The 25458-nt window shown below is 54.6% G+C and overlaps 1 protein-coding gene across 1 annotated transcript in view; it reads left to right on the forward strand.

Annotated features, from left to right (window-relative positions):
* CELF4 (CUGBP Elav-like family member 4) overlaps positions 1 to 25458 on the forward strand; it is a 238854-nt gene that overhangs the window by 57448 nt on the left and 155948 nt on the right. Inside the window, exon 2 of the mRNA XM_032421223.1 lies at positions 18574 to 18656. Within this exon, the coding sequence (XP_032277114.1) occupies positions 18574 to 18656 (83 nt within the window). The remainder of the gene's footprint in view (positions 1 to 18573; positions 18657 to 25458) is intronic.

The following is a 25458-nucleotide window of genomic DNA, read 5'->3' on the forward strand; positions in this document are numbered from 1 at the left end:
GGGTATTGGGTGTCTGTTGGTGCGAGGGAGTCTGAGTGGCAAAGGTAAGCAGCGGGCGACGAAAGAACCTTCCAGGCCTGCAGGGTACAGGGCCTGTTACCCAGACCCAGTTCAAGTTCAGGGAGGTCACCAGGCCCATTTTGGGGCCTCATACTATTCCAGGTGTCTGGACCTCCCTCCCCACATCCCCCCCTGCCCACCTGCCTCCCCAGGATGGCCTGAGATGAGAGTGTAGATGTGTTTTGGGAAGTCGCCCCTGGGCCCATGGGGGCGGGGCATGGCTCTGGCACCAGTGGTTCCCTCCTGGAGGCTGGGGTGGAAGAAGCTGGTCCTGAGCGAGGGCCCTTCAAGGGACCCTGCCAGGTGATCCAGGTGTGGCCTTGACCTCCAGGGAGCTGGTCTGTCTGTCCAAACCTCCCTACACAGCGGGTTTTTTGGTCGGTTGTGTTTTCCCCAAACAAGCTTATACAATTAGTTTCTTCTTGTTTCCTAAATTATTTTTGCTGCTGCTAATTATTTCACACTCCATATACAAGAGTTATTGGGGTGGGTAATGGGAAGCAAGGGATTATTTCGTGGGAGCATCGTGGGCTCCAGGACACACAGGCAACTTTGATTTGTTTTTCTGCTCATCCACCACCCAAGAGAAGGAACAGAGAATGTCGAAAGGACAGGGAGGGTGGAGAGGGGAGTGGGGAGGGGAGGGGGAGACACAGAGGGGCTGAGGCTTTGGAAGGCATAGCCTGCCCACAGCCTGGGAGGGAACACCTGCTGATGGGGCCAAGGCCACTGCCCCGCCATCCCATGGAGAGGAGAGGGTCCAGGGCAGCTCAGGGAGGCTGCATGATCCACAGGACACCTTTGTTTAAGAATCTCACAGAAGGGACATGTGTGGGGCCTGGCACCGCCCTGGGAGTTCACAGGTCACCACAGGCCTGCATCAGTTCTCTTGTACAGTGTGGAAAGTGGGGCTCAGAGAGGTTCAGGAACTTACCTGAGATCACACAGCCAGGAAGTGGTAGAGCCCAGATAGGAGCCTAGGTCTCTCTGATGCCAAAGCCTGCATCTCTAACTGCCCTGCTCTCTGCCTGCTCCTAGGGCCCTCTTTGTTCCCACGGATGCTTCTCGGGGGTGCTTCCCTGGGAGGAGGGTGCTTACGTTAGTCAGGAAGGGCCTGGCTCCCATAGTCATCCCCACTTAGTCCCCAAAAGCCCATGGTGCCTGAGCTCCAGAACACAGAGCAGGTGTACCCACTGCCATATTCCCCACAGGGCATCCCCCATGACAAGTGTGTCCTTTTTAGCTGAGCTCTGCTGGAAGGAGGGTAGAGTTTTTCTAAGGAAAATTAACCAGGAACCTAAGCGGGGAAGCAAAACTAGCAAATGTTAAGAGCCGCCGAGAGGAAGGGTGTACAGAGCCCAGCCTGCTTTCCTGATGCCGAGGGTCGCCTGGCCCCGGCACCAGGCCCAAGGGTTGGAGCCAGCTGAAGCCACTCACACGGAAGCTGGAGATGGGTCTGGCGCTCCGCTGAAGCAGCTGCTCCCTCCTCGCCCTGACCGGGGACCCCCAAGGCCCCGCCTCACCAGCCTCAGCCTGGGTGGCCCTCAGCTGCCCAGAGATACATGCTCCTGTGGGCCCCAGGCCCGCGGTGACCAGCTCCACTTGGCCCAGGCTCGTCCTCTGGAGGACGTGTCTCATGCCAGCCAGTGGCTGGAGCTGGGACGTACTCTGTAGACGCTGAATGATATCTGCCGGTCCAGGCAACACTCTGGTCTCGCCTCTTGGGGCTCGCCAGGTTTCATAAACACACCAAAAACAAAAACAGAGCCACTGCATCACGTGAGAAAATGTCAGCAAGGGCTCCACGCCATCCCTGACCCATAGAAAGCGCTTCCTCAGGCCCTGGTGGCTGGTACCCACCTGTGACTCCCAGCTCTCCCTGACCCCGCGTACACCTACACATACCAGGTCTGTTCTAACACTTGGCTATATGGTCTCATTTAACCCTCAGCATCCCAGTGAGGTGAGTGCTGGTCATCTCCTATCGTACAGGGGAGGAAACTGAGGGAGAAAGGGGCTAAGAAACCTGCCCCAAACCCCACAGTTCAAAGGTGAGAGAGCCACGCAATGTGCAAGCCCCGTTCCGAACCACTGCCCTACATGGCCTTGAGATGGGAGAGGCTGCACAGATCAGCTCCCCCAGCTCCCCTCCCCTCCTTACAACTAAGGCTGCAGGCGCCCCAAAAACAAAGGTGGCTTGTCCCTGGGCATAACCCATTTTCTTGATGTCTCTTTTAAGAAAGAGGTCTTCCAGGGATCCTCTCCTCTCCTTGCCCTGAGAAGCCACTCTCCTAGACCCACTGGGGTTCTCTCTGAGTCCCGATGCTTTGCACTGGAGAGGAAAACTGGGCTCTGGCCTCACTCATCCACCCTGGATGGCGGCGGGCAGGCACAGGAGCGTCCCAAATGGGCATGAGGCTGGGCCCAGGGGACAGGGGCCTTGAGGGACACCACTGACATCAAAGCAGCGCTCAGCCCTTCCCACTGCCCGCACACACCCCCCCACACCAGCCAGGGAAGCTCTGGGGAATCATCACAGCCATTTGATGGATGGGGACGCCAAGGCCCAGAGAGGGGGAAGGACTCACCAAGCCTTGGTGGCAGAAGTGGCCCTGGACAGAAGTGATGGGATCTGGGAGAGGTGACTTGTTGGCAGGGGTCCTGGCTCCAGTGTCCCTGGACACACAGCTAGGCACAACGCAGAGGGGCTCTGCCAGGGCAGGGCACAGCTCTTCTACCAACTGGGCAAGGTTGGTACAGAGTGTCATGACCCCCAGCAGGCTCCGAGGGCCTCTCTGGCTTTGTTGGCTGGAGTGCCCGCACCTGCCAAGTGGCCCGTGGCCATCAGAGCTCACTGGGCCTGCCCTGGGCCTTGAGAAACCTCCGGGGGAAATTCTTCTGTCCTTTGGCTTCCAACACTCCTGAAATAGGAGCTGAGTGCTCGGCCCTGGGCTGACCTTTGGGGCACAGGGTGGGCAGAAGCACGCACAGCTCCCAGAACTATCCCAGGGGAGTCAGAAGGGAGAGAGCACAGGGTCTGACCTTGGGAAACAGACCCACGGATTTCAATCCCTGCCCTGCCTCTTCCGAGGTCGTGAATGGCCATGAGCGTCCTGCCTGAGCAATCTGAGCCTCAGGCTCGTCCTGGGGAAGTGGAGGAGAGGGCCTCTACCTCACAGGCACACCGTGATGCACCAGACAGGACCTGGTGCTATGAAGCTCCTGTTCAGCCTAATGCTCACCCCTTCCTTGGTCGCTGATATGCAGGCTCCGAGGGGGCAGGAGCCAGAGCAGACCCCATTGCTGGGTGCCTGGCACAGGCCTTTGGAGTTCAGAGTGGAGGTTTTGGAGGAGTCAGGGGGTGCTGCTTGGCAGAAGTGGGCTGTTGTCTGGGCCGTGGCAGATGAGTGGGAGCTGGCCAGGCAGAGAGGTGGAAGGAGGCCATCCTCAGTAAGACGAGACAGAGTGCCCAGGCATGGGCCGGGTCTGCAGGGTGGTTGGGGAGGCTAGGGTGGGGAAGCACGGAATAAAACCTGGAGAGGCCAGGGGCCTGCCAGAGGGGCCCAGTGGTGTCCAGCGGTGCAGTGGGGGCTCTGGCCAAGCTCAAGCAGCCAAGAACAGGTCCTGGCCTAGTAGGTGGCCCGGCCCCTCCTCCTGGGCCCCTGCATCGTCTTATGAGACACCCTGTACCACCTTTCCAGAGAGTGCTGATTACACCCTTTCTGTAAAATAAAGAACAGAAGGAAGAAAAGAAGCGAGCCCTCTTCTCCTCCGCCTCCCTCCCTCCCACTCTCCCCGCGTCCCCCCTCCCTCCCCACCTCCCGCCTGCTCTTGGTCTCTGTTGCTAAGTAGATGGTAGGTTTATTTGCGGCTGTCGGTTCCCAGTAGAAAAATTTCGTCTTGGAGAGCCGCCTGGATGGGAATGGCTTCAGCGCTGATTTCATGGAGAAGGTCTGTGCAGTAATTAGTGTTCATGGGGGAGGAATTGGACTGGCAGGCTCCCAAGAAAACTACTCCCCAAAAGTTAGCTCGAGTCCAGAGGGCTACATCAAATCCAATTCCAGAGTGTGCATCGAGATCGCTATATATAGACCCGCAGACGAAACAGGCAGTGAGGGGGCACGAGGTTCACAGAGGGACTGGTCATGGGAGGCAGAGGTAGCCTGGGCCATTGTGAAACCAGGGGGCTACTGCTGCCCACTGAGCCCTGCACCTCCCCTCCCAACCCAGCCTGCCGGAACAGATGCTCCACAGGAGATGAGAAAGGGGGGAGTGGAGGGGGGGTAACCGCTTGCTAGATGACACTGGGGTGCATTTCTAAGGAGCACACCATCTGATTGTAAATGCCTGCTGCCCTACTTGGGTCCCCACCGTAGCCCGCTCACTCCAACCGCTGGGAATAAGCCCCGCTTCTTCCTCTCCACCTCTGTCAAGGCTCCTGGGGGCATTCCCTGCCTCCATAAGGGGCCCTCTCATCACTCATTCTGTCCCAGGCTTCCCCAGGCCTCTGGGGTCAGAAGCGTGGTGGTTGCTGGGGCACATACCACTTGGTGAGGCTTCTTTCATGTCTCTCTGTCCCCAGTCCTTCCCCAGGCTGGATGCCCCTGAGGTCTGGCCGCCCGTCTTCCTCTCCAATCCTTCCCTCCCTCCCCAGGCCAGGATTGGGAAGGAGCAGGTGCCCCTGGACATCTAGTGAAAGAATTGAGGGCAATAGGCCTCAGAGGTCTGCCATGGGCTGTGGTGGCAGGTGGGGTGGGGGGTGGGGGGGATTGTCCCACCTTGTCCCACCGAGGGCTTCAAAAACAAGTAGAATTAGGATTAAAATCCAGAACTCTGAATCTTCCTTCCCATTTTCATTCCCCAGAATTGTGTCAGAGCCAATCTTTTGCTCAGGTCAGGATTTTACAGACAAGGAAGCCGAGGGCCCCAGAAGGCCAGGGGCTTGCCAGAAGGATGCTGTCCTGGCCTCTGATCCAAGTAGCAACTTCCAGCCCAGTATCTTTTCCCACTTCTGTGTAGTGGGGACCTTTGCACCCAGTGTCTCCCACCGTCTGCATTGCTGCCACTCCTACCTCCTTCAGTCCAGTCCCGGAACCCCCGGTCTCAGCTAGCTCGGCCTCTCGGCCACAGCCCACATTGCTGGTGCCCGGCAATTCACAGGGTGTGTCAAGCCAGGGAGGAGCCTCTGTACTGAGCCACAGATGAGGGCCACAGCTGCCTGGGAGTAGAAATGCCAGGGAGGACGGCCAGCAGCCATATCTTTTATTAACCCCACTGCCCGGCTCTCCCCTTCTAGGCCTCCGCTCCCCCAGCTGCCCTTCTTGGCCATGGGGCGCAGTCAGCTCAGCCCAGACAAAGCAGAGGTCTAATGGAAATTTCTAGGAAGCTGAGAGAAAGGATAAAACCCGGGGATACAAAGATCGAGCCTTGACCAGCTGTGGGAGTCAGACCCATCATGGAAGTGATAATGTCAGACCTCAGGTCGGCTCGACCTGGCACAGCTCATGAAGTCCCCTGGATCCCCCACTCCTTCCAGCCCTCAGACCCTCTTGAGGGCAGTGAGAACAGAGAATAGAACCACACACACATCTAGGACACATGAGCATTTCAACCTGTGTCTCCCCCTCCCCTTAGCCCTGGCCACTGCTCATCATCCTCCCAGGCAGGGGCGGGGATCCCGGACAGACTCAGCCCCCTCATGCTCACACTAATCTGTACCCATTAACTCCATTTGGTGCAAATCCTTAGAGATGCACCTCCATCTGCTGATTTACTCTGCTTCCTACACATTTCATCTAGGGCTTTCCATGCTGACCACCCAGTGTCTGCTTGCTCTCCTCCTCAGGGTTGCCCTGGGCCCTCAGTCCTCTCGGACACTTGCTCTCCTCCCTCAGCACAGGAGGCTGGGCAGGGACATGAGGTCCAGTTCCCCCATGCACCTTTCCTTCTCTGTTAAAGAACAGAGTACACTTCCTCCTTCTCTCCTGTTCCACCCATCCATTCACTGATGAATGTACACTAGGACCCACTTTGTGCCAGGACTCTGCTGGATATTGGGGACACAGACTCATGGGCAGGGATATCAAACCCATTTCACAGAAAAGGAAACTGAGGTCCAGAGAGATCTGGTGACTTGCTGGAGCCTGTTTTACACAACAAGAGGTTGCCTTCAGTAGGCATTCTAATGCCAAACCAGTGTCCACCCCTCGCCCTGTGCTTCCTGTGCCCATGACGGGCCCTGTGCCAGGAGCAGGGCAACAAGGGTCCACAGCAGATGGGGCCAGCGCCGCCACTTTGGAGCTCATGGGGCCTCTCGAGAAGTCAGTGAGTAACACAGATGTGTTCAATTCACACCCATTCCCTCCCCAGGAGGGCACAGGATTCCATACCCACCCTGCTGGGGCTGCCCATCCCAGGCTGTCCGATCGCCGCGCTGCCGAGGACCTGCACCGCTCTTGCCTGAGATCCCCCCTTTCCTCTTCCCAGCCCTAGAAGCCCACATTCCCAGGCCTTAACAATTCCTCTCACAAAAGAAACAATTGACACTAAGGTGCCTCTTTGGGGAAGCATGAAGCCAGCTCTTCGTCACTCAGGTCCCCACCAGCTCATCACTGCCTCCTGTCATTAGCATATTAGGTACAGGAGGTAAACAAAACACACTCACATCCTAGGCTCTCAATGCACACCGTCAGGCACTCCGAGCCCCGGGTGCGCTGGCCTACTCGAGAGCAGGAACCGGACAAGCTCCCTGTCCTGGTGAGTATGTACTGGGGTGGGGAGGTTACAATCAAGTAAAGTGCGCAGGTCCCACACAAAGGAAGAGGACAACACCAGACAGTATAAATACCAAGGCTCTTTTTCGCACTGTAGGGCACCTTTAGCACCACATCACCACTGCTGCTCCCGACGACGGTGGCTATAGTAATCCCTCCCCCACTAGTGAGAGGCCCATGACCCCAGCAGGTGAGTGTTACCAGCTCCCTTCCCCTCTAAGGAACCTGAGGCCCAAGGGTTGAGTTGGGACTTCGCAAACTACCCAAACTACCCAAAATACCCGGGGCTTCCAGAACAAGGCAGAGGCTACTGTCAGAGCCAGACCCCCTCCCTCGGAGATTGTAGCCCTCTCCCAGGGGTCCTGCTGATGGAAACAACCAGGCCATGGGGGTTAAATGGCTTTTCCAGAGGCACTGGGTGGCAGGTGACAGATGTTACCCTATTTAGGGGTGGAAAAAATGGTGTATCCTGGAGTAGTCAAGAACGGGAATTAAATAGACGGGCAAGAGAGAATATGGGATTCCAGCCATGAGACAGAAAAAGAAAGGAAGGAAGGAAGTGGGAGGGAGCCCTGCACTGATTTGCCCGTGCCCTGAGCAGAGCCCAGCATCCTCCTCCAGGAGGTGGCAGAGCCCAGGGTTAAGGTCACAGACTCTGCAGGAGGCCTGCCGCATCTGGCAGCCCAACTCTACCAGGGACTGGGCCACAGGCTCTGGGCAAGTCTTTTGTCTTCGAGCGCCTCTGTTTCCTTCTCTGTAAAATGGGGGTGATTATTGTACTAGTGCATAGACTTATTGTATTAAATGATTCAATACCTTGAAGCACTTAGACCCATGCCCAGCAGATAACCAATCATCAGTGTTTGCTGTTAGCATGAGCCCTGCACAAACCTTGGCTTGGCTGGTATGCTCCTGCACATTTATCACCTAGCCTTGCAAGTTTGTTCACCTAGGGTCTCCTTTATGTCTTTTATCATCTGACAAATGGTGGGCCCTCAGTAAATAGTTGTGGAATGAGTGAGTGAACGAATCATCTTTCCCTCCCGCCACGGATGATAGTACCGCCCATCCCAGTCACAGGGTTTGAGTCTGATGTACACGTCAGCACACTGGGTAGTTCAGTCTTCTTTCTTGGTGGGCTCTGTGGGATGTGGGTAAGTCTCTGGGAAGAGAGGAAATCAAGCTGAATGCCAGGCTCTGTCTCACCCCCCAGAGGTCACCCTCCCCATTTGCTAATTGCCTCTCGCCCACCTTGGGCATTCCCAAGGTCAGCAATGAATGAAGGGTGAGCATCTCCATCCCTCCCCAGGACTGGGGCCAGCTGACCGGCTAGAGCCTCTGTCCCTCCTACAGTGTGATGGCTACCTCTGCCAGGGCTCAGAGAGTTTGAGGGATTAACTCACCAAGGCCAGCATAACCATCACATTTGCTAACTACTCCTTTGCTGCAGCCCTCAGGTTAAATATTGCTAACCGCCTATGATTGAACCTATCTTATTGATGTTGGGTGAAGCTCAATGCCCAGCCAGAAGAGTGGCTTAAGTGGCCGAGATCATGAGGGAAAGACACCCTCCGCTGAGAGTTGGACCATGGCCTGCCAGGACTGTGTGAGATTGTTTTTCTGCTTTTGCAAAGAAAATCGCATTTTCCAAACATTGATCCTGTAATATGGGACTCCTGGCTATTGGTCTTTTCAAAATAGCCTGTCTTGGATGCTGAGGTTGGAATTTCTTGGTTGGTGTGCTGCTTCTTTTTTTTTTTTTTTTTTTTTTGTTTTTTAAGTGAATTAGGGGCTGTTACGAAGGAGCCAGGAGAGAGAGGCAGGATTAATTCACCTCACCTGGCAGGTCCTGAGTGCCCGAGCCCAATCAAAGTGGAGCTGGCATGCCCTCCTTTCTGATTCTCAGCAGCTCAGCTGCTCTTGTGAAGCCCCCATTCCGGGACTTGTTCAAGGATGGACAGGACAGGCCCAGCCCCGTGAGCTGTGCTCTGGTAGGAAGACAGAGTTTCTGCAGATGAGAACAGCAGAAAACTCTGTTCAGCCAAGCCCTCGTGGTTATATTTTAGACACTTGGACGTGGAAGAACTCATTGGAAGGAGAATTGGGGAGTGCTGGGAAGCTGGGGAGGGCTGCAGAGGTGGTGGGAGCTGGTAGAGGATACTCCCCCACCCTGCCCCTGCAAGTGGGGAGGGCACCTCAGGTGGAAGAGGAGCCAGAGCTAAGGCCCAAAGGTGACACGGGTATGCGCTGGGGAGAAGTGTGGTTCGGTGTGACCGAGAAGAGGGACAAAGGGACTCCTCAATCCCCTGCCTTGAGGGTGCGATCTCTCCTTTCACGGGAGAAAGGAGTCAAGAGAGGCTCATCCCCCACCGCACAAGGACATCATGGCATAGAGAGCTGTCTCTCTGGATATGCCAGGGACAATTTCGGGGAGGCAGCCGGGGGCTTCAGGAGCATATCAAGGAGGGATTCCCCCACATTTCCACCTACCTGCGGAAGGGGATCCTATTGGGGAAAATGACCCCCACCTTAATTTAGCTGGTCCAACCACCACGTAAATCTCCAACAAAGGGAATTCTATGCAACTCAACAAGGATCTGCTGAGCTTCCTCTGTGGGCCTGAGACAGACAAACACACACACACACACACACACACACACACACACACACACACAGGACTTGGCAAACACTGGGGGCCGCTGAGGGGCTCAGGTCCTGCACCATGTCATTCCCATGCACTGAGGAGCTCAGCGCGTCAGGCCAGGGGTCAGCAGCTTGGCTGAGGTCAGCCAGCCCAGCACTGCAGCCACAGCAAGACAGGGGAGAAGGAGAGACAGTTGCAGGCCGGCGGTGGAGATAAGAGCACAGAGACAGAAGTGCTCTGAGACAGGAACATGCTTTCCCTCCCGGACCAGTTGAGACGGCCCTGCTTTCTCAGAGGCCCAGCTCCCACAGTTCAGTGATGGGCTGGGTCAGGCCAAGGGAGCTCCTGAGAGCCCCTTCCCCTGTGGCACTCAGTTAGCAGTCCCTTCCCACTGAGTCATGCCCGTCTTCTCGGCAGGTGCTCCCTGTTCTGAGAAAATTCAAAACAGGAAGATCTAAACTCCCCAACCACGTTAATTAGACGGGAACACGGTTCAGTGTCTGTGCTTTAGCGTTTATCCTGGCATCCGTGTGAGTAACAAGTGCCCCACATGCATTTCACATCCAACCTGGATGCTCAGATAGAGCCCTCTGTGGAGGAGCCCATGGCCTGACTTTGACATTGGAGGGGGCACTAGGGGTAGAGGGAGCTCAGGGAAGCCCCGGAGAGCCCAGCTGACTCCACCTGGGTCCTTGCAGGAAGAGAATGAGGTCATGGAGCCCTTTGTCCCAAGTGCAAGCCATGGGGTGGGGGTGTGGAGGGAGGACATCTCTCATGAGGGCCCCCAGGGTCCAGACACTACGCAGGGCTGCTGGAGGGGACAAGAGCAACTGAGCCCCAAGCAGCCATCAGGGGCCTCAGGTCTCTACTTGTCCAGTTGCCAGATGCTGATAACATCCCCGTGGCCTACTCCGAGGTACAAGAAGGCTGAGCTCATGGGAGCAATAGCACCGTGTCCGGTGAAGCCCCCCACGAAGACAGGGATGAAAGGGAGCACCGCGTGCTGTCATGGGGACCAGCAGGAGCTTTTGGCCGAGAGATGGGGCACAAGGCAGCCCCTTGGCTACGGGAACAGAGCCGGCACAGGGGTCAGCAGAGCAGGTGGTCCTTTGCCCCTGGGCTGAGCCTCAGAAAGGCTCGCACCTTCCCTGGGCCAGGCTCCACCACTGAGAGCTCTTTGCTGAGAGAGGGGAGAGGCCATCAATATGTCATGTCCAGTTTTTGTCCTTTCTCACAGTGCCATAAAGATGTTGCAGCCGACACCATGCATGCCATTCTCCAGTGCTGAGGGTGTAAACAAGGGCAATGGGCAGGAAAGATACTTGGCAAAGGCCTGCCCGCCACTCCTTTCATCCTCTGAGGTCCAGAGCCAATGAGGTCCCTGGGTCTGAGCTTCCTGGGCCCTGCCCTGTGCCTCGCAGGCAGAGAAAGAGAAGGCTGGTCCCATTCCCCAGGGGATCCTAGTCTAGGTCTGGGGACATCCCTATCCCCCAGCTCTGTGTCCATCTCTGCCTTGTGGCCCCAAAGGGCAGAAGACCTGGGAGAAGTAAGAGACACGCTTAGGGTCGCAGAGAGCCAGGTTAACTTTCCCACGCCACGCAACCATTATCTCTGAGAAGCACTTGAACAAGCCACCACGCTCACCTCTGGAGTTTCCTGTTTAAAGATAGTTGATGTAGGAGGGCAGTGCTGAGCCCCAGAGCAGGATGAGGGCCAAGGGTAGAGTTTCAGCCCTGGAGGGCCCTGAAGAGGGAGCAGGCCTGCAGCCCTAATGCATTGGCTGAGGGCGCCATCCATCTCCCCCGCCTGCCGGCAGCCCTGTCATCCCCACCTGCCACGTCTCCTCCGAGGAAGATGGATGGCTCCTGCCACCATCAGGGGCCTGAGCTGAAGGGCAGACGTCCCAGACCCTCTCCACACACCCTGCTTCCCCTGCAGCCAGCCATCTCTCCCCAGCATTTCAGATCACTGTCACCCAGGCAGGGGCAGAATGAAGTTTAACCACCACTGCATTCAGTGATGTCTGACACTGGGAGGAGAAGAGGACCCTGGAGGTGGCAGTTCCTATAGTATCAGATTTCCATGTGGGCAAAACACACATAAATGCAAGGTAGACAAATATGTGTGTTCTAACTGCCATCGATAAGGGCTTTAAGAGATGCTGGGGTTGGTGTGGTCAGGGGAATCTTCATGGAAAAGGGGAGGCTCCGTCACTCCTAGAAGGACATGTGGGCTCCGAAGGAGAGAGGCATGGCAGAGGCAGCAGGGGAAAGGATGCTCAGGCTTGGGTTTACCCCATGGAGGTGGAGATGCAAGAGGAAGTCAGAGTCACACACATGGGTGGGCTCATTGTCCCTCTCCTATGGAGAGAGGGAAACCACAGGAGCTGTTGCAATACCAGCAGGGAGCATTCCTCTGGAGAAGGCGGAGAAAGGAGTAAGGTCCAGGTAGAAAAGACCGGGGAAGGGGGGCAGACCAGAACCACCAGGACAGGTCCTGGGAAACTGGCAGGAGGGTCACCTAGTGGCTGGGCACTGGGAAAGAGGCAGAGACAGTGTCATAGTCCCCTGGTCTCTTTCTCCTGCCTGTCACTGGGCTCTGCTGAGCCCCAAGGGCCCATTCCCAAGTTGTTCAGGGATTAGATGAGCAGACAAGGCTCACCCTTGGGGCAGGAATCAGAGGAAGGTGAGACTGTGGGGGTCCAGGTATGTACCCAAAGAGGTGGGTCTTGAAGGAGGTGCAGACCCGGGGCAGGCACAGAGATGGGAAGACATTCCCAGAGGAAGAGCGTGTACATGAGGGACAGCTCTGCAGCTGTGTCTCCTGCGTGTGTAGGAAAGGAGGAAGGGGACATTTGCTCCAGAAAGCACCAGACAGGTCACCCTTGCTCACCCAGACCATGGGGAACAGGAACTGGGGTGGGGCGGGGCGGAGGGGGCGGATTTGGCCTCAGAACACCCGTGGCCCTCTTTCCTGGGAGGCTGGCGGATGCTCCCTCTCTCCCTCCCTCTCTCTATCCACCCCCAGAGATTCTGCCTTAATTTCTCAGCAGCAGGGACTGTATCTGTTTTTTAAGATTCTCCAGGTGATTTTCAGGTGCAGCCTCGGTGAGAACCACTGAGGTGTGGTGCCCTGAGGATGGGATTTCAGGAACTAGGCAGGTGGAGATCTGGGGCAGGGAGGGGGTCTTCCTGGACTGCCCAAGAAGACCGCACTGAACAGGGAGCCCCTCCTTGACGACCCATTGGTCTGGCTGGCTGGTGCGTTTCCTGCTCCCTTCCCTTCCCCACCCCGTTCCCAGGCCCTCGCTTCCTCTCACTTCCTCCAGGCCAACCAAGAGCAGGCCCTGAAGGTTCTGATGTTTTATTAAAGTCCAGATCTTCCTATTCTAGGGCCACCTTCCTCTGGCTAATTCTGTAATTCAATTAATGGGAAGCCAAGGCCTGGCGGGGTGGGAGGAGGGAGCACGTTGGGAGCCTTCCCTTCCGTGATGATTACACCCCAGGCTTCAGCCCTGCTTGGAGTTGGGCAGGAAATTGTACTTCCTTCACTTCACAATGACAAGGGCCTTTTATCCCCGCACACGGGGGCTTTGTAAATTACTGCCATCTCGTGCAATTAATTCTGCCGGGGCTGTGTTTTTCCCCCACGTGGGAGAGGGCACCCGCCCACCTCCTCGGAACCAGTGGTGCCCCCTCGCCTCATCATCCTCAGGCTGCCTGGCTGGAGGGGGCTGTCTGCACCCCCGCCTGCACTTCAGCCCAGCAACTCCCTCCTGACACCAGCTCTGCCTGCCTCCCCATGGCTGCCTGGATCCTGGGCGGCTCCTGATTAACCTCTCCTGACCACACCGTTCTCCCTTGCCTTCCTTCCCGGCTCCCCGCAGGGCTTCCCACTCTCTCTTCAGTGCCAGGTGGCTCCCCTTCTCCCACCCCATGGCTCTCTTCGTCTCTCAGTCCTCAGATCCCTGAGCTAGAAGCTCAGTCCTCCATTTAGAAACCCTTGTCTCTGCCCTCACAGAGTGGATGGTCTCTTCAGAGACACAAGCCAAGGAACAAACGGGAAGGACAAGTAAATACGAAGGATGAGTGGGAGGAGGTTAAATGTCAGCATGAGGACGAGTGAGTGCAGCCCGGTGTTCAGCGCACATGGTAGAAGAGAGGCAGGAGGGTGTGGGCCGCCTCGTGCAGGGAACCCCGGCAGGCAGCTGCTGCTGGAGGCACTGTCATGGGACTTTTCTCAAAATGTGACATCTCTCTGCTCCCATTCCCACCCCGGATGATTTCCAAAGTCCATCCCTGCTCTGCTGGGCTGCAGTTCTGTTCTGCTCATGTCCATGATTCAGGAGGGATGGGAGACTCAGGGGAGGGGCTGGTGCTGGGGGACCCTCCCTCTAGGACAGTGAGACAGGAAAAATAGGAGCTGAGCGGCGAGGTCATAGCCCCAGAGATAGTCGCTTCTGCACTCCCCACCTTAGATCCCGCCTCAGATTCACTCGGCTGAAGGGGAGAACTGGAGAGCCGAGATGGGGAGGCTCTGGGCTCCATCAGTCATGGATTCCATCCCACAAACATTGGGAACTCAGGGCCACAGGACCAAGATGCCATTCACAGCTCACTGGGTGGAGGGAATCTGCTTCGATTCCTAGCTCAAAGGAAGATTTGAGACCGGGCATAGCTGGACCCTCACATGATAATTTCCCTCATGAATAATTTGCTAGGAAGCTGATGCCCAGTGATCTTTGACTGTCCTCTCAAAATGGGCTGTGGGTCTGGCTCACGCATTCACACCTTCTCCCTTTTTATCCTACCCTCTTTCAGCAAAGCTTTTTTTTCTTTAAAGTTAATTGTGCAAGTGATACATGAATACATTCTGGTGTCTAACTGTGTCGATCAAACCAAAAAAGGTTAATGTTATGGGAGACGTGCCCCACCTTCCCACAGACTCCCTGTTTTCAGCTTGGTGTGACACCTTCTAGACTTTGTGCCATGGTGTAAATACAGATTCAGGTGCACAAGGAACTAATGGCCTATGTCTTCACTGCATGTACATGGCATATGCTGTTTCATGACTTTGCTTTTCGCATCTGACTGTGGCTTCCCATGCTGGTACATTTAGGACCATTTCATCATTTTAACTGCTGTAGAGTATTCCATGGTTGAAACATAAAACCATCTCTGCACTGAGAGACCTTTCGGTGGTTTTCAATTGTTCTGCCTTTCCGAACAGCCACAGTGGACTCCTGTTCTCTCTGTGAGCACAAGGAAGAGCCCCCTTGTAGGGCCGGGCCAGGGAGGGAATGCTGGGCCACGGTCCCCATCCCCAGGGAGAGGTGCTCCCTTCTCAGACCTTCTCAAGGTGCAGAGCCTGGTCTAGCCTCCTCTCCCAGGCCCTGTTGGCTCAGTAAGCAGCTGCTCCGGGACAGAATCCCATTTCCTGAAGAGACTGAATAGACTGCGAATTCCCAAGCGACCTCACAGATGTGTCTCTGGGGACACATGAGCTCAGCACAGCACGTCACAGAGAGTGAGCAGGGCAGCTTTGGTGACCGCTGAGCTGAGGCCCCCCCTTCCACATCCTTGCAGCTGGAAGCCCCCTCCCCAACTCCACAACTCCGGTGAGGAGCAGCAATGAGTACCAGGAAGTCAAAACTAGCGTTTCTGAGTGGGGTTCTGTGTGCCCCACCCCCCTGCCCTACACAGGAGAGGCCAGCAAGTGCCAGTGGGTGAGGCTTGGGCACTCTCTCCTCCCCTGGCCACTCCAAGTCCCACCTGAGCCTCCACCTCAGGCCCACCGTGCTCTGCAGGACCCTATGGTGGCAAACTCTCCTTCCGAAGCCACCCCCTCCCTGCCAGGTTGCCACCCAGGGCTCTGCCCTCCACCAGGGAGCAGATGCAGTCCCTTCCTGCACGCTGGAGTCAGCGGTTAATAGCTGCTTATCCGTATCTGCTTTAAAAAAAAAAAAAAGAGCCCTAGTGAGACACAGTGAGCCGAGCCAAGCCGAGCTGTGGCATGGGACTGGCTCAAGAGAGCACTTGAGAAGGGCCCGGGAGTCTGCCCCAACCGGCGCCTCTGTAAGGCTGGTCCCTCCTGGCAGATGTGCAGAGGGACAGAAGGAGGGACTCTGCCTTCTGACCTCCTGACCACAAGAGTGAGTTTCTGTTTAGGCTGTGCTCTGCAATTAGAGAGCTCTCTGCTGAGGTTGTTAGTACTCATTGGCTGGTAGGTCCCCCACAAACCTTTGAGGGGGATGGCTCTCCCTTTTTATAGATGAGGATACATGCCCCCCACCTATTGGCCCTGCACAAGTTGCTGGGCAGGATTCAGTGCTCTTGACAAATATGTATTGAGGTCCTGCCCCTGCTGTGGGCATTGAGAACCAAGCAGGAATGGGACAGAAGCAAGTCCCTGACCTCCCTCGGAGTGTGGGGAAACTGCCAATCAAGTAACCAACATGTAATGTTAATAGCTCAGTGGGGTGCCAAAGAGAAGAGTAAACAGGACAAGGGGTCAGAGAGGAGGTGTGTTCTGGGGAGGTGTGCTGTGTGAAAGGAGGTCAGAAAGGGCATCACTAGGTCACATTCAAGCAGAAGCCTGAGGAGAGTGAAGGAGCAAGCACGCAGAGCGCAGGGTAAATCAGGGCAGAAGTCCTAAGGCAGAGTGTGTCTAGCAGAGCTGAGAAATAGGAAGGAGGGAAGGGGGTAGGCAAGAGGAAGAACTGAAGGAGGTGAGGTCAGACTTTGAGGTCTGGGGGTTCCCTCAAAGATTCTGGTTCACAGCGGCTGTGAGGTCTCAAAAACACTGGCAGAAATTCCTGGAAGCTGGGAAAAAGCAACAGATCCTTTCTCTTTCCTGGGATCCTTTCCTCTTTTGTTATCTGACATCCCGGACCACAACAATGTGGTCATTTTCTCCCTTTCTTCCTCCTCCTCCCCTTCCGGGCCTTCCTCTCATCTCCTCCTACTTCCCCTTTCTTCTCCGACTCCTCCCTGTTCCCTCTTCCTCCTGCCACCTTCCTCCTCCTCCCCTCTCCACACCTGTCCCTGACCTTGTCCCTAGCTGGCTTGCCTGCCTGAAGCAAGACAGTGGCTGCCTCCCAGTTGCAGGCAGGCACAGACAGAGGACAAGGCCAGGAAAGGGACAGGAGGAAAGAGGCCCCCAGAGAGGCAGGCAACAGCACGAGGGAGGACGTCATGGGGGCCTCTGACCGCTATTCATTTCAGTCCCCTGGTGTCTCCATCAATAACCGTCTGGCAAGACCAGGAGGGAGGAGTGAGGAGGGGGGAGAAGGCGGGGTGATCTGGGGTCTGGATGGGGAGGGATGGGATGGAGTGGAAGAGAGGCTTCTTGGCACGTCCTCCCAGCCTGGGGCAAGAGTTGGAGGTGGGGAAGGCACAGAGCCCACAGGTTGCTGAGAGTTTCTGCCTCATGGGTACCTCTCCCTGCTTCCTTCCTCCTATCTTTCTGTCCCCTTCACACATACATTCCCTTCCATCTCCTCTCCAAAGGTGGGCGGCAGGACCAATTTCTATACTGGAAGAGAAGGAAGGGTTGCCCCCTACATACACACACTGGGTGGTGGAGGAGAAAGGAACTGCCGAGGATGCTGAGAGCACTCTGTTTCCCGGGGAGCAAGAAGCCAGAGAAAGCCTGGTAACAAGGGTTGGTGTAGGCACCACCAGCCTGCAGACCTCACAGGAAGAGGGCCTGGGCCACAGAGCCTAGCACACAGTGGGCACTTGGGAAGTAGTTAACAAATGGCCATGAGAATGGGTGGTCAAAAAGTGAGGTTGGCTTGGGATGGACTAGAGCAGTCAAGAAGGGCTGTTTGGAGTCAGTGGAACTTGATCAGATTCTTGAAAAATGGTGGGGATTGGAAGATGGGAAAATGGGGTGAGAAGGCATACCGGGTGAGAAGACCGTGAGAACAAAGACGAGGGGCAGTGGAGGGAAAGAAGACCGGGAAACAAGGGAGGTGGCCAGGCTTCAGGGTGCCTTCGGAAAGCTTGAGGGGATGGTTCCCCAGGAGACTCAAGGCTTCTGTTGGCCAAAGTTGGCTTTTTGACTTCCCTTATGGCCTGGGTCTTACAGGCCTCGGAAGCCATGCTCAGCCGTAACCTCAGGCAGAGGAAGAAACTGCCAGAAAGACTCTCCCACTAGCAAGCGTGCTCTTTGCTTTGTCACCATGCCTGAAGGGCCAGCATAAAGAGTCCCCCCTTGAGTTAAGTACATTGCTCTGTAAAATCCAGATTCCCTGGTGAGGCATGGTCAGAGTCACTTAAGGGGAAAACGACACTGGCGTGACCCTGGAGCCCACTGGGTCAGTCCTCTCAGTGCACACATGAGGAGACTGAAGCCGCACAGGAGATGGGATTTGCCAGGGCCGCCCAGGGAATTAGAGGCAGAGCAAGAGGTCCAGTGTTGAGCATTGGTGGGCTAGATATGCCCAAGAAGCCCTCTGACTGGAGGGGTGTGGAGATATCACTGCACATGGGGCGGCAGGGGACACAGGGACAGCCCCATTCACTTTATTAGTACAGACAGGCCTGGGGTCCTCCCTACAGATGGAGACTTTATTTGGCAGGGGCAGGTCTAGACGGTCCTTGCATCATCCCTGATGGAGCAGCCGGCAGCACTCCGAAGGGGCCAGAACGAGTTCATGGTCCAATGGGACTAGAGGTGCTGGGGGCGAGAGCAGGAAGCTGCCCCTTCCGGGAGGTGCTGGAGCTGGAGCTGAGACCGAACACCACCCTGGGGGGAGGAAGGGAGGAAAGGAGGGAGGGAGAAGGCCGAGGCACCGGGGCACAGGGACAGGAAGGGACTCGCGGGGAGAGGGGGTGTGGTGGGGGGGGGGGAAGATGCAGGGTGGGGAGACTTCGGCGAGTGAGCAAAACAGAAAAGCAACGCGAGGGACAAAAAGCAGACAGACAGGAAAACGGAGAGGCAAGAAAGCTCCAGTGGAGTGCACAGGAGAGAGAGAGGTGGGGAGAGGGACGCAGAGCGGGGAGGGGCCGAGACTGGAGGGCCGGCGAGAGGGCGCGTCGGCGGCCCGGGGGCGCCCCACTGACCCTTCTCGGCGCTTGCTTCCCTCCCCAGGCTGCGCTTTCCTCACCTACTGCGAGCGTGAGTCAGCGCTGAAGGCCCAGAGCGCGCTACACGAGCAGAAGACTCTGCCCGGGGTAAGTGGCGCCCGCCGAGGCGCGAGCGACGGACGCGCCGACAGGGGGCGACTTCGGGGAGGCCGGGCGGCGACGCGGCCGGCGGGGGGATCGCGGGCCCGGGCGCGGGCCTGCCTCCGCTCGGGAGCTTGCGCGCCGCCCCCCGCGCCCCCAGAAGCCCGGAGGCTGGGGGCCCGGGCGAGTGCGCGTGGGCGCCGGGCTCCGAGCTCGCCCCGCGGCCTCCGCACTGAGCCGTCCAGGCCCGACGGAATCCCGGGCGGGGGGCGAACTCGGCGACGGCCGCAGAGCTCGGGCGAGGCTCCTCCCCTGGCCCTAGGGACGCCTCCGATCGGGTCCCTCTTCCGCGCTCTGCCTACGCGGGCAGCAGAGGCGGGGACGCAGGGTGTCCTGTGTCCCCGGCGCCCGGAGCTGCCTCCGCCGGCCCCACGGGGTCTCGGGTGGCCGGGCCGCCCGAGCGCCCGCGGATCGACGTCGGACACGGACTGTTCCTGGGGCGGGGTTGGGGGCCGGAGCGGGAGGGGCGCCTCCTCGCCCAGGCTCGGCGCCGCAAGTGAGATCACCGCGGTTTATTTAAGGAGCCAGCCCTCGTCTTTGATAAACTATCGCGCCTCAGCCCTGGTTTATAGCTTCTGTGCGGGGGAGAAGAGAATTATTTATGGCCCCCCTAACTGGGTGTGATATCAGCCATGGCTATTATCGAGGCTAGTTCATCACCATAAAATAAGAAGTGTTCCTCGGGTCAAGGGTCTGCGCGGTCTCTCCTGTGGGTTCACAGAGATTGGGGGGGGGGGGGGGTAGAAATACGGCTCACCGAGTATCTAAAGATAAATTTATGGAAAGATGTGTTTGTGGGCATTATTTAAAGAATTTACAAATATACCGTGGTTAAGCTTATACAATGGACACTGCAGGGGAGCACGTGTATTCTGTATGTATGCTCACCGGTGTTTACACATGCATGTTTACATTCTTACCGAGCAAACCCGTATGTAAACACACGTTTCCATTTCTGCCCCACAGCGGGAAAGGTTAACCAGGTAGACAGAAAATGCAACCCTGGGTCGGGGCAGCCTTCCTTTGCATCAAAGATCCTTCTTTACCCATTTAGGGGAGGGGAGGGCCTTCCTTCCATTAAGACAGCCTTTGTATTGTATTTTGGTACTTGTGATTGCAAAGCACGGGGCTGAGTCATCTTAATAACATACTCGCGGATGCAAATGTATGGAAATCGTGCACCACACAGGTTTTTGTGTGGAGCCCGGCTCTGGCACGGTGGCCATTCCCCAGTTGGTTTTTTAGTAGCGCGGCTACACGCACATATATTATAGTAATTACTTTCTGGGTGCCCTCTGTAAGATGGCAGAAATATGCTCCACATCGCCCCATGTTATGTGTGAAGCATAAAGTCATATTGTAAGATAATCAAAGGCTTCTGAGAAAGGTTTGTGCTGGTTAATAAAGTGTTTATGGTACTTTGTTTTGGGGAAGATTGTGATAGATATTTTAGAGCCACCCAAATGGAATAGAAAATACCACATTGTTTTGGGAGGCCCTTCATCAGCCCGAGAGAGATTGCTGGGGAGTTTCGTGATGGCTAAAAGCTGGGAATTAGATGGGGAAACAGAAAGAGAAGGTGGGAGGGAGAGATTCAGGATTTTGAAGGGGGAGAGACCAGGGACTGGGAGAATTTCAGTAGCAAGTGTGGATTGTTCAGGATCTAACATTAACTTGTGGTTGTTTATTTTACATATAATAGAATAGCTAAATGATGGAGTGTATTAGTTCTTTAATAATTTATAGAAATACTTTGATGTTGCAGTAATTACATTAAAGGTCACATATCAAAGGTAATTTGGTTGAGCAGCTGTGATGGTTTCTCAGAAGCAATCAATACCACTGTCCGTGGTGCTGATTTCACCAAGGGGCCTGCCAGATTAAAGCAGGCTTATTACCAGGCAGAAAGGCCCAGGGGAAATCAGGAGCACACTGGAGCGACGCGCCAGCCCCCCTTCCACCGATAATTAACACTGTTCCCCATAATCTGTGCTAATCCTTCATACTGGGAGATCCAGTGGCATTTTTCTGAAATCACAAAGACAAGTTGGGCAAGTTTGGGAGAAAGGACAAAAAGAAACATGAATGTATGTTGGGAGATGGGAGGGGTGAGGAGAAGCCAATGGTGGGGTTAAAACATAGCCTGGAGTCCCCTTGCAGTGCCTGGAATGCCTGTTCTTTCTTCAAAGGCCTCACAGGGAGACTCGTGGCCTCAAAGACCTCATCACAATTCTCAGGGAAGGCACAGCCTACAGGGGGAGGGACAGAGAGAAAAGACAAGATTGAAGCTCAAACTTCCCAGGGCATATTGTCTCCACACAAACCCACATGGAAACAAATAAAAAACAAAATGACCAAATAAAATTATGCTTTAAAGTGGATTCCAGAAAGCAGAACTTGTGTTATTATTGTTGGTTGGTTCTCTCCTTTGAGATCAGAGAAAGTGTGATGCTGGCAAATGCAGGGACAGGACCAGGCAAAATGCTGTCACCCAACCAAATAATGGGTATTTCCACCAGCTGAGACTGTGCTCCTGGTCACCTGTTTGGTGGAGGGGGGGCAGAGAGAGACCTCTTCTTGTTTGGGGTGACCACATTAGGTACCCCAGTGAGCACACTGTGTGTCTGACTAAGGAGAAAGCAATTGAAAAAAAGCACCTAGAAAACTGGTAACCTCAGCAGTTTAGGCACTTTTCCAGACTTCAAAATCCATTAAAATCAATCCATTAAAACCAGCCCTCCACTTTCTCACTGGAAAGAAAAAGAGGGGAGAAAATAGTGCAGGCAACCCATTCTGTTTCCCAGCAAGTTCCAGAGCTCGCCTGTCGGCAGCAAGGAAAACAGTATCATTGTTGACGCACACACACACACATCACCATCACCAAAAACAACAAAACAACAGAGGCAGAACTAGAGATGACCCTCAATATAGGTCCTCATTTGGGGACTGAGAAGGGAACTGACATTTCTCTAGGGGTAAGTGAAAGCTCAGAAAACACTCCACAATGGCTATTCTTACAAGTCAGAGGTCAGTATCCCTGGGTACCAGGTTAACCAAAGTCCTTGGGATGGCTGATGGAATCATTCCTGGACCAGTGTCACAAATGGATTATTGTTTTTGAGTTCGGCATGACTTGGTTAGAATGAGATTACTAAACCACAAAAGCTCATCAGGGTCCTTTTGAGCAGTATCTTCTGCCAGGATCTAGGTAGAGTGATTCCACTTTTCTAAACTCTCCATCTCTGTCTTCCTCACACTCTTGATCTCTCTTCTTGGCCCCCTGCCCCTCTTCAGCCCACCCTCTTCCATATCCAAGATTTGTTCCCCTATTTGTAGGGTACAGTCAACATGGGACAGTTTCTCAATCCATCAACAAGCATTTCCTGAGTGTGTGCCGGGCACTGTGCTAGGCATCCTGGCAGATAACAGTGTTTAGAAAAACTCATCCCTACCCCTCTTGGAGGTTTCCATTAAGTTAGAGACAGAAGCCACACATATGCACAGAAATATCAACACTACAAGACAGCGGGCTATTACAAAATGGGTAGTGTGGACCGTTGCTCAATAATAACAACTAATATTTATTAAGTACTTACTATCCAATGGGCATGAAGCAAGCATGTTACCTCCATTACCTCATTTTATCTTCACAGCTACCCTATGAGGAAGTTATCAGGATTATCCCCCACACATGGAGAGACCGAGGCTTAGATGAAGCAATTTGTCCAAAGTCACACAATTAACAAATGACCAAGCCAGGACCAACGCCAGGATACCCATCTCTCTTTTTTAGCACTACCAGTTGCTTTCGGGGGGACCCAGATGACTATGGGTATAGGAGTTGCTCTAGGGTTTTGTTCAGGATATGGGCAGGCTGGGAATAGAGAGTTGGGAGGAAGACAGGTATGTGAGATGAACGCAATGGTCTGAGAATCAGCCTGGACACAAGGCATGCATGACAGGCCAGGAACTGTGAGCTGGGCTGGAGAGGTCCACTTGGAGACTTCCCTGGGGCCTAAGTGTGCACAGGGGACCTCTTGGAAGAATTCTGTTCCTTAAAATAGGCCCCTGCTACTTAGTCCCAGCTCCCATGCCTTTGGGACTTTGCAGGCAATTGTCTTCCAGGAAGACCCCATCTGTTTCCGAAGTTAGAAATGTAGGGCCTCTGGAGAGAGACTCGATTAGGAAAACCAGACAATATGGCCAGAAGTGGCCAGCACTTTGCTCCTCTGACAGCAGAAAGGGCTCCTCACCAGGGCTGCTAAAGGGGAAGAGCTAGGTTCAGTTAGCAGAAGGCCTGTGGAAGCAGCCAGAAGAGGGAGTAGACAGGGAAGAGGGGAGGAGAGGGAGCTGGCCAGGGGAGGAGGGGGTGGGGAGAGTGGGAGCTGTATCTGCTTGGTAAACATTAAAGTTCCAATTCACTAGTTAAAGATTGGCTTTTGTGCCCTCACTCCAGCAACCCGAGAATACAAAGCAAACCAATACACTCCTCTCTGTCTGTCTCCCCGGCCTTGGGTTCAGCCCAGCAGACATGCAACATCACTGCCATCACACCTCCAGACGCAGGTCCCTGCAACTCAGGACCAGTCATTTCTATGGAAATTCAATGTGACCTTCTTTGAGTGTACCAGGAAAGATGTTAAAATGGAAAATTAAAGAACAAAACAAAACAACCCTAATTGGATTTCTAGCCGCGCCTCCCTGCTGCAGCCTCCAGATGCCTCCTCTGTCCATCTTTCCTTTGCCCGAGTCCCATCTTGTCTTCCATCCTTTCTCTTTCTCCCTTTTCTCTTTATGCATGTTTCCTCCTCCTTTCTCTCCCTTCTGGTCATTTTTCTCTTCCTTTTTTCCCCTTTCGTTTCCCACCCTTTCTTCATTTATCCTTCTCCCTTGCCTCTTCTGGCTCTCCCCTCTCCGCCTCCCTCCCTCATGCCTTCTTCGTTCTCCCTCTATCCACCCTACCTCCACCTTGACACCCTCGGAGACTCTAGTGGGACCTGCACCAGATTTCCTGGGACTTCCCTGATGAGGCCCATCTCCCTCCTGACAACCGTGCTATGGAAGGATCCATCCAATTTTATGTACAACTGTAAAGATGAATGATAAGTAGAAAGGATGCAGGCAAGAACAAGATGAATAAATTATAAAGGGCAAATGATGACAAACCAGGGGTCCCCAGAGACAGTGATATGATAACAGAAACTAAAGATGAATTTATGATGGATGTAGTTAGCATGTACAGAGGCTGTTAATTCTTCAGGGTAGTTTTACAACTTCTAGTGATTGGCGCAATCAAAGTGTTTCATTTTAGAGATACGATGTATTTCCACTTGTCTGTCCTCTGGGCCCAGTGTTGGTGTTTTTCTCTATGCAGTGAGCCTGGGTCCTGTCAGCACGTGCGTCTTCTCCCCCAACCCCTGCCACCTTTATATGTATCTGCTCCCAGTGGTGGGGTCACAAGCCAGATCCCTGCACACCTCCAGCTCCCTGGTCCTGCTGTCCTTCTTACTGAGTGTATTAGCTTGGGGGTTGCTATAACAAAGTACCACAAACTGGGAAGCTTACACAACAGAAATTTATTGTCTTACAGTTCTGGGGCTAGAAGTGGAAGATCAAGTTGTGGGCAAAGTTGATTCCTACTGAGGGCTGTGAGGGAGAATCTGTTCCAGGTCTCTCTCCTCACTTCTGGGAGCCTTAGGTGTTCCCTTGCTTGTAGATAGTGCTCTTCTATGGTCATCTTCCCTTTATGCACATCTGTGTCATCTTCCCTTTATGCACGTCTGTGTCCAAATTTCCCCTTTGATAAGGACACCAGTCATATGGCCTCATCTTAAACTTGATTACTTCTGCAAAGACCCTATTTCAAATAAGGTCACATTCATGGGTACTGGGTGAGGGTTAGGACTTCAACATCTTTTGGGGGCAAACACAGTTCAACCCATAACACTGAGAAATGGGCAACCCTATGGCTCTTCCATGGCAGGGAGGAAACGCCTTCAAAAGTGTTTGAGTCATGGCAGGGAGTGGGGGGAGGAGGGGTCCCATCAGTCCTTGCTCTGCATCTCGCCCTGGCCTCGATTTTTTCTTTCTCTCTTGGGGAAATGAATGACAGATCTTCCTTTTTTGCACATATTTCCTAAAAGGAACTATTCGTCTGTCCTTTTACAGCATTGGCTCTTAACGGACAGCAATTTTGCCCCTCAAGGGACATTTGACTTTGTCTGGAGACTCTACTGGCATCTAGTAGGTAGCGGCCAGGAAGCTATTAAACATCTTACAATGCACAGGACAGCCCACAACAAAGAATTATCTGGCCCCAAATGTCAGTAGTGCCAAGGGACCACAAGGGACCCTAGGCTTTGTGTTAGGGCCAAGGGTGGGTGGAAAACACACAATGAGGCCTTGAGAGGGAGCAGAGGGAGAGGGAGAGAGAGAATCTCAGGCAGACTTCACCACTGAGCCCAAAGGGACTCGATCTCACCACCCTGAGACCAAGACCTGAGCCAAAATCAAGAGTCGGATGCTTCACTGACAGAGCCACCGGGATGCCCCAAGCTTTCCTCTCTTTTGTTCACTGGTTCTCTTCGCTTGGGTGACAAGCACAAGGGTCCTTAGAGTATCAGAGGTGGGAGAGCTTGTTAAGGGGCGAAAGCTCAGCGGGAGTGATGGGCAGCAGAAGAGGGCAAAGCTCACCTCTAGGCGGAAGGCTGGCTGTTCACATACACTCGTGTATCTGCAGGCCACACGT

Source organism: Phoca vitulina, unplaced genomic scaffold, assembly GCF_004348235.1.
Source record: "Phoca vitulina isolate PV1807 unplaced genomic scaffold, GSC_HSeal_1.0 scaffold24, whole genome shotgun sequence".
Lineage (NCBI taxonomy): Eukaryota > Metazoa > Chordata > Mammalia > Carnivora > Phocidae > Phoca > Phoca vitulina.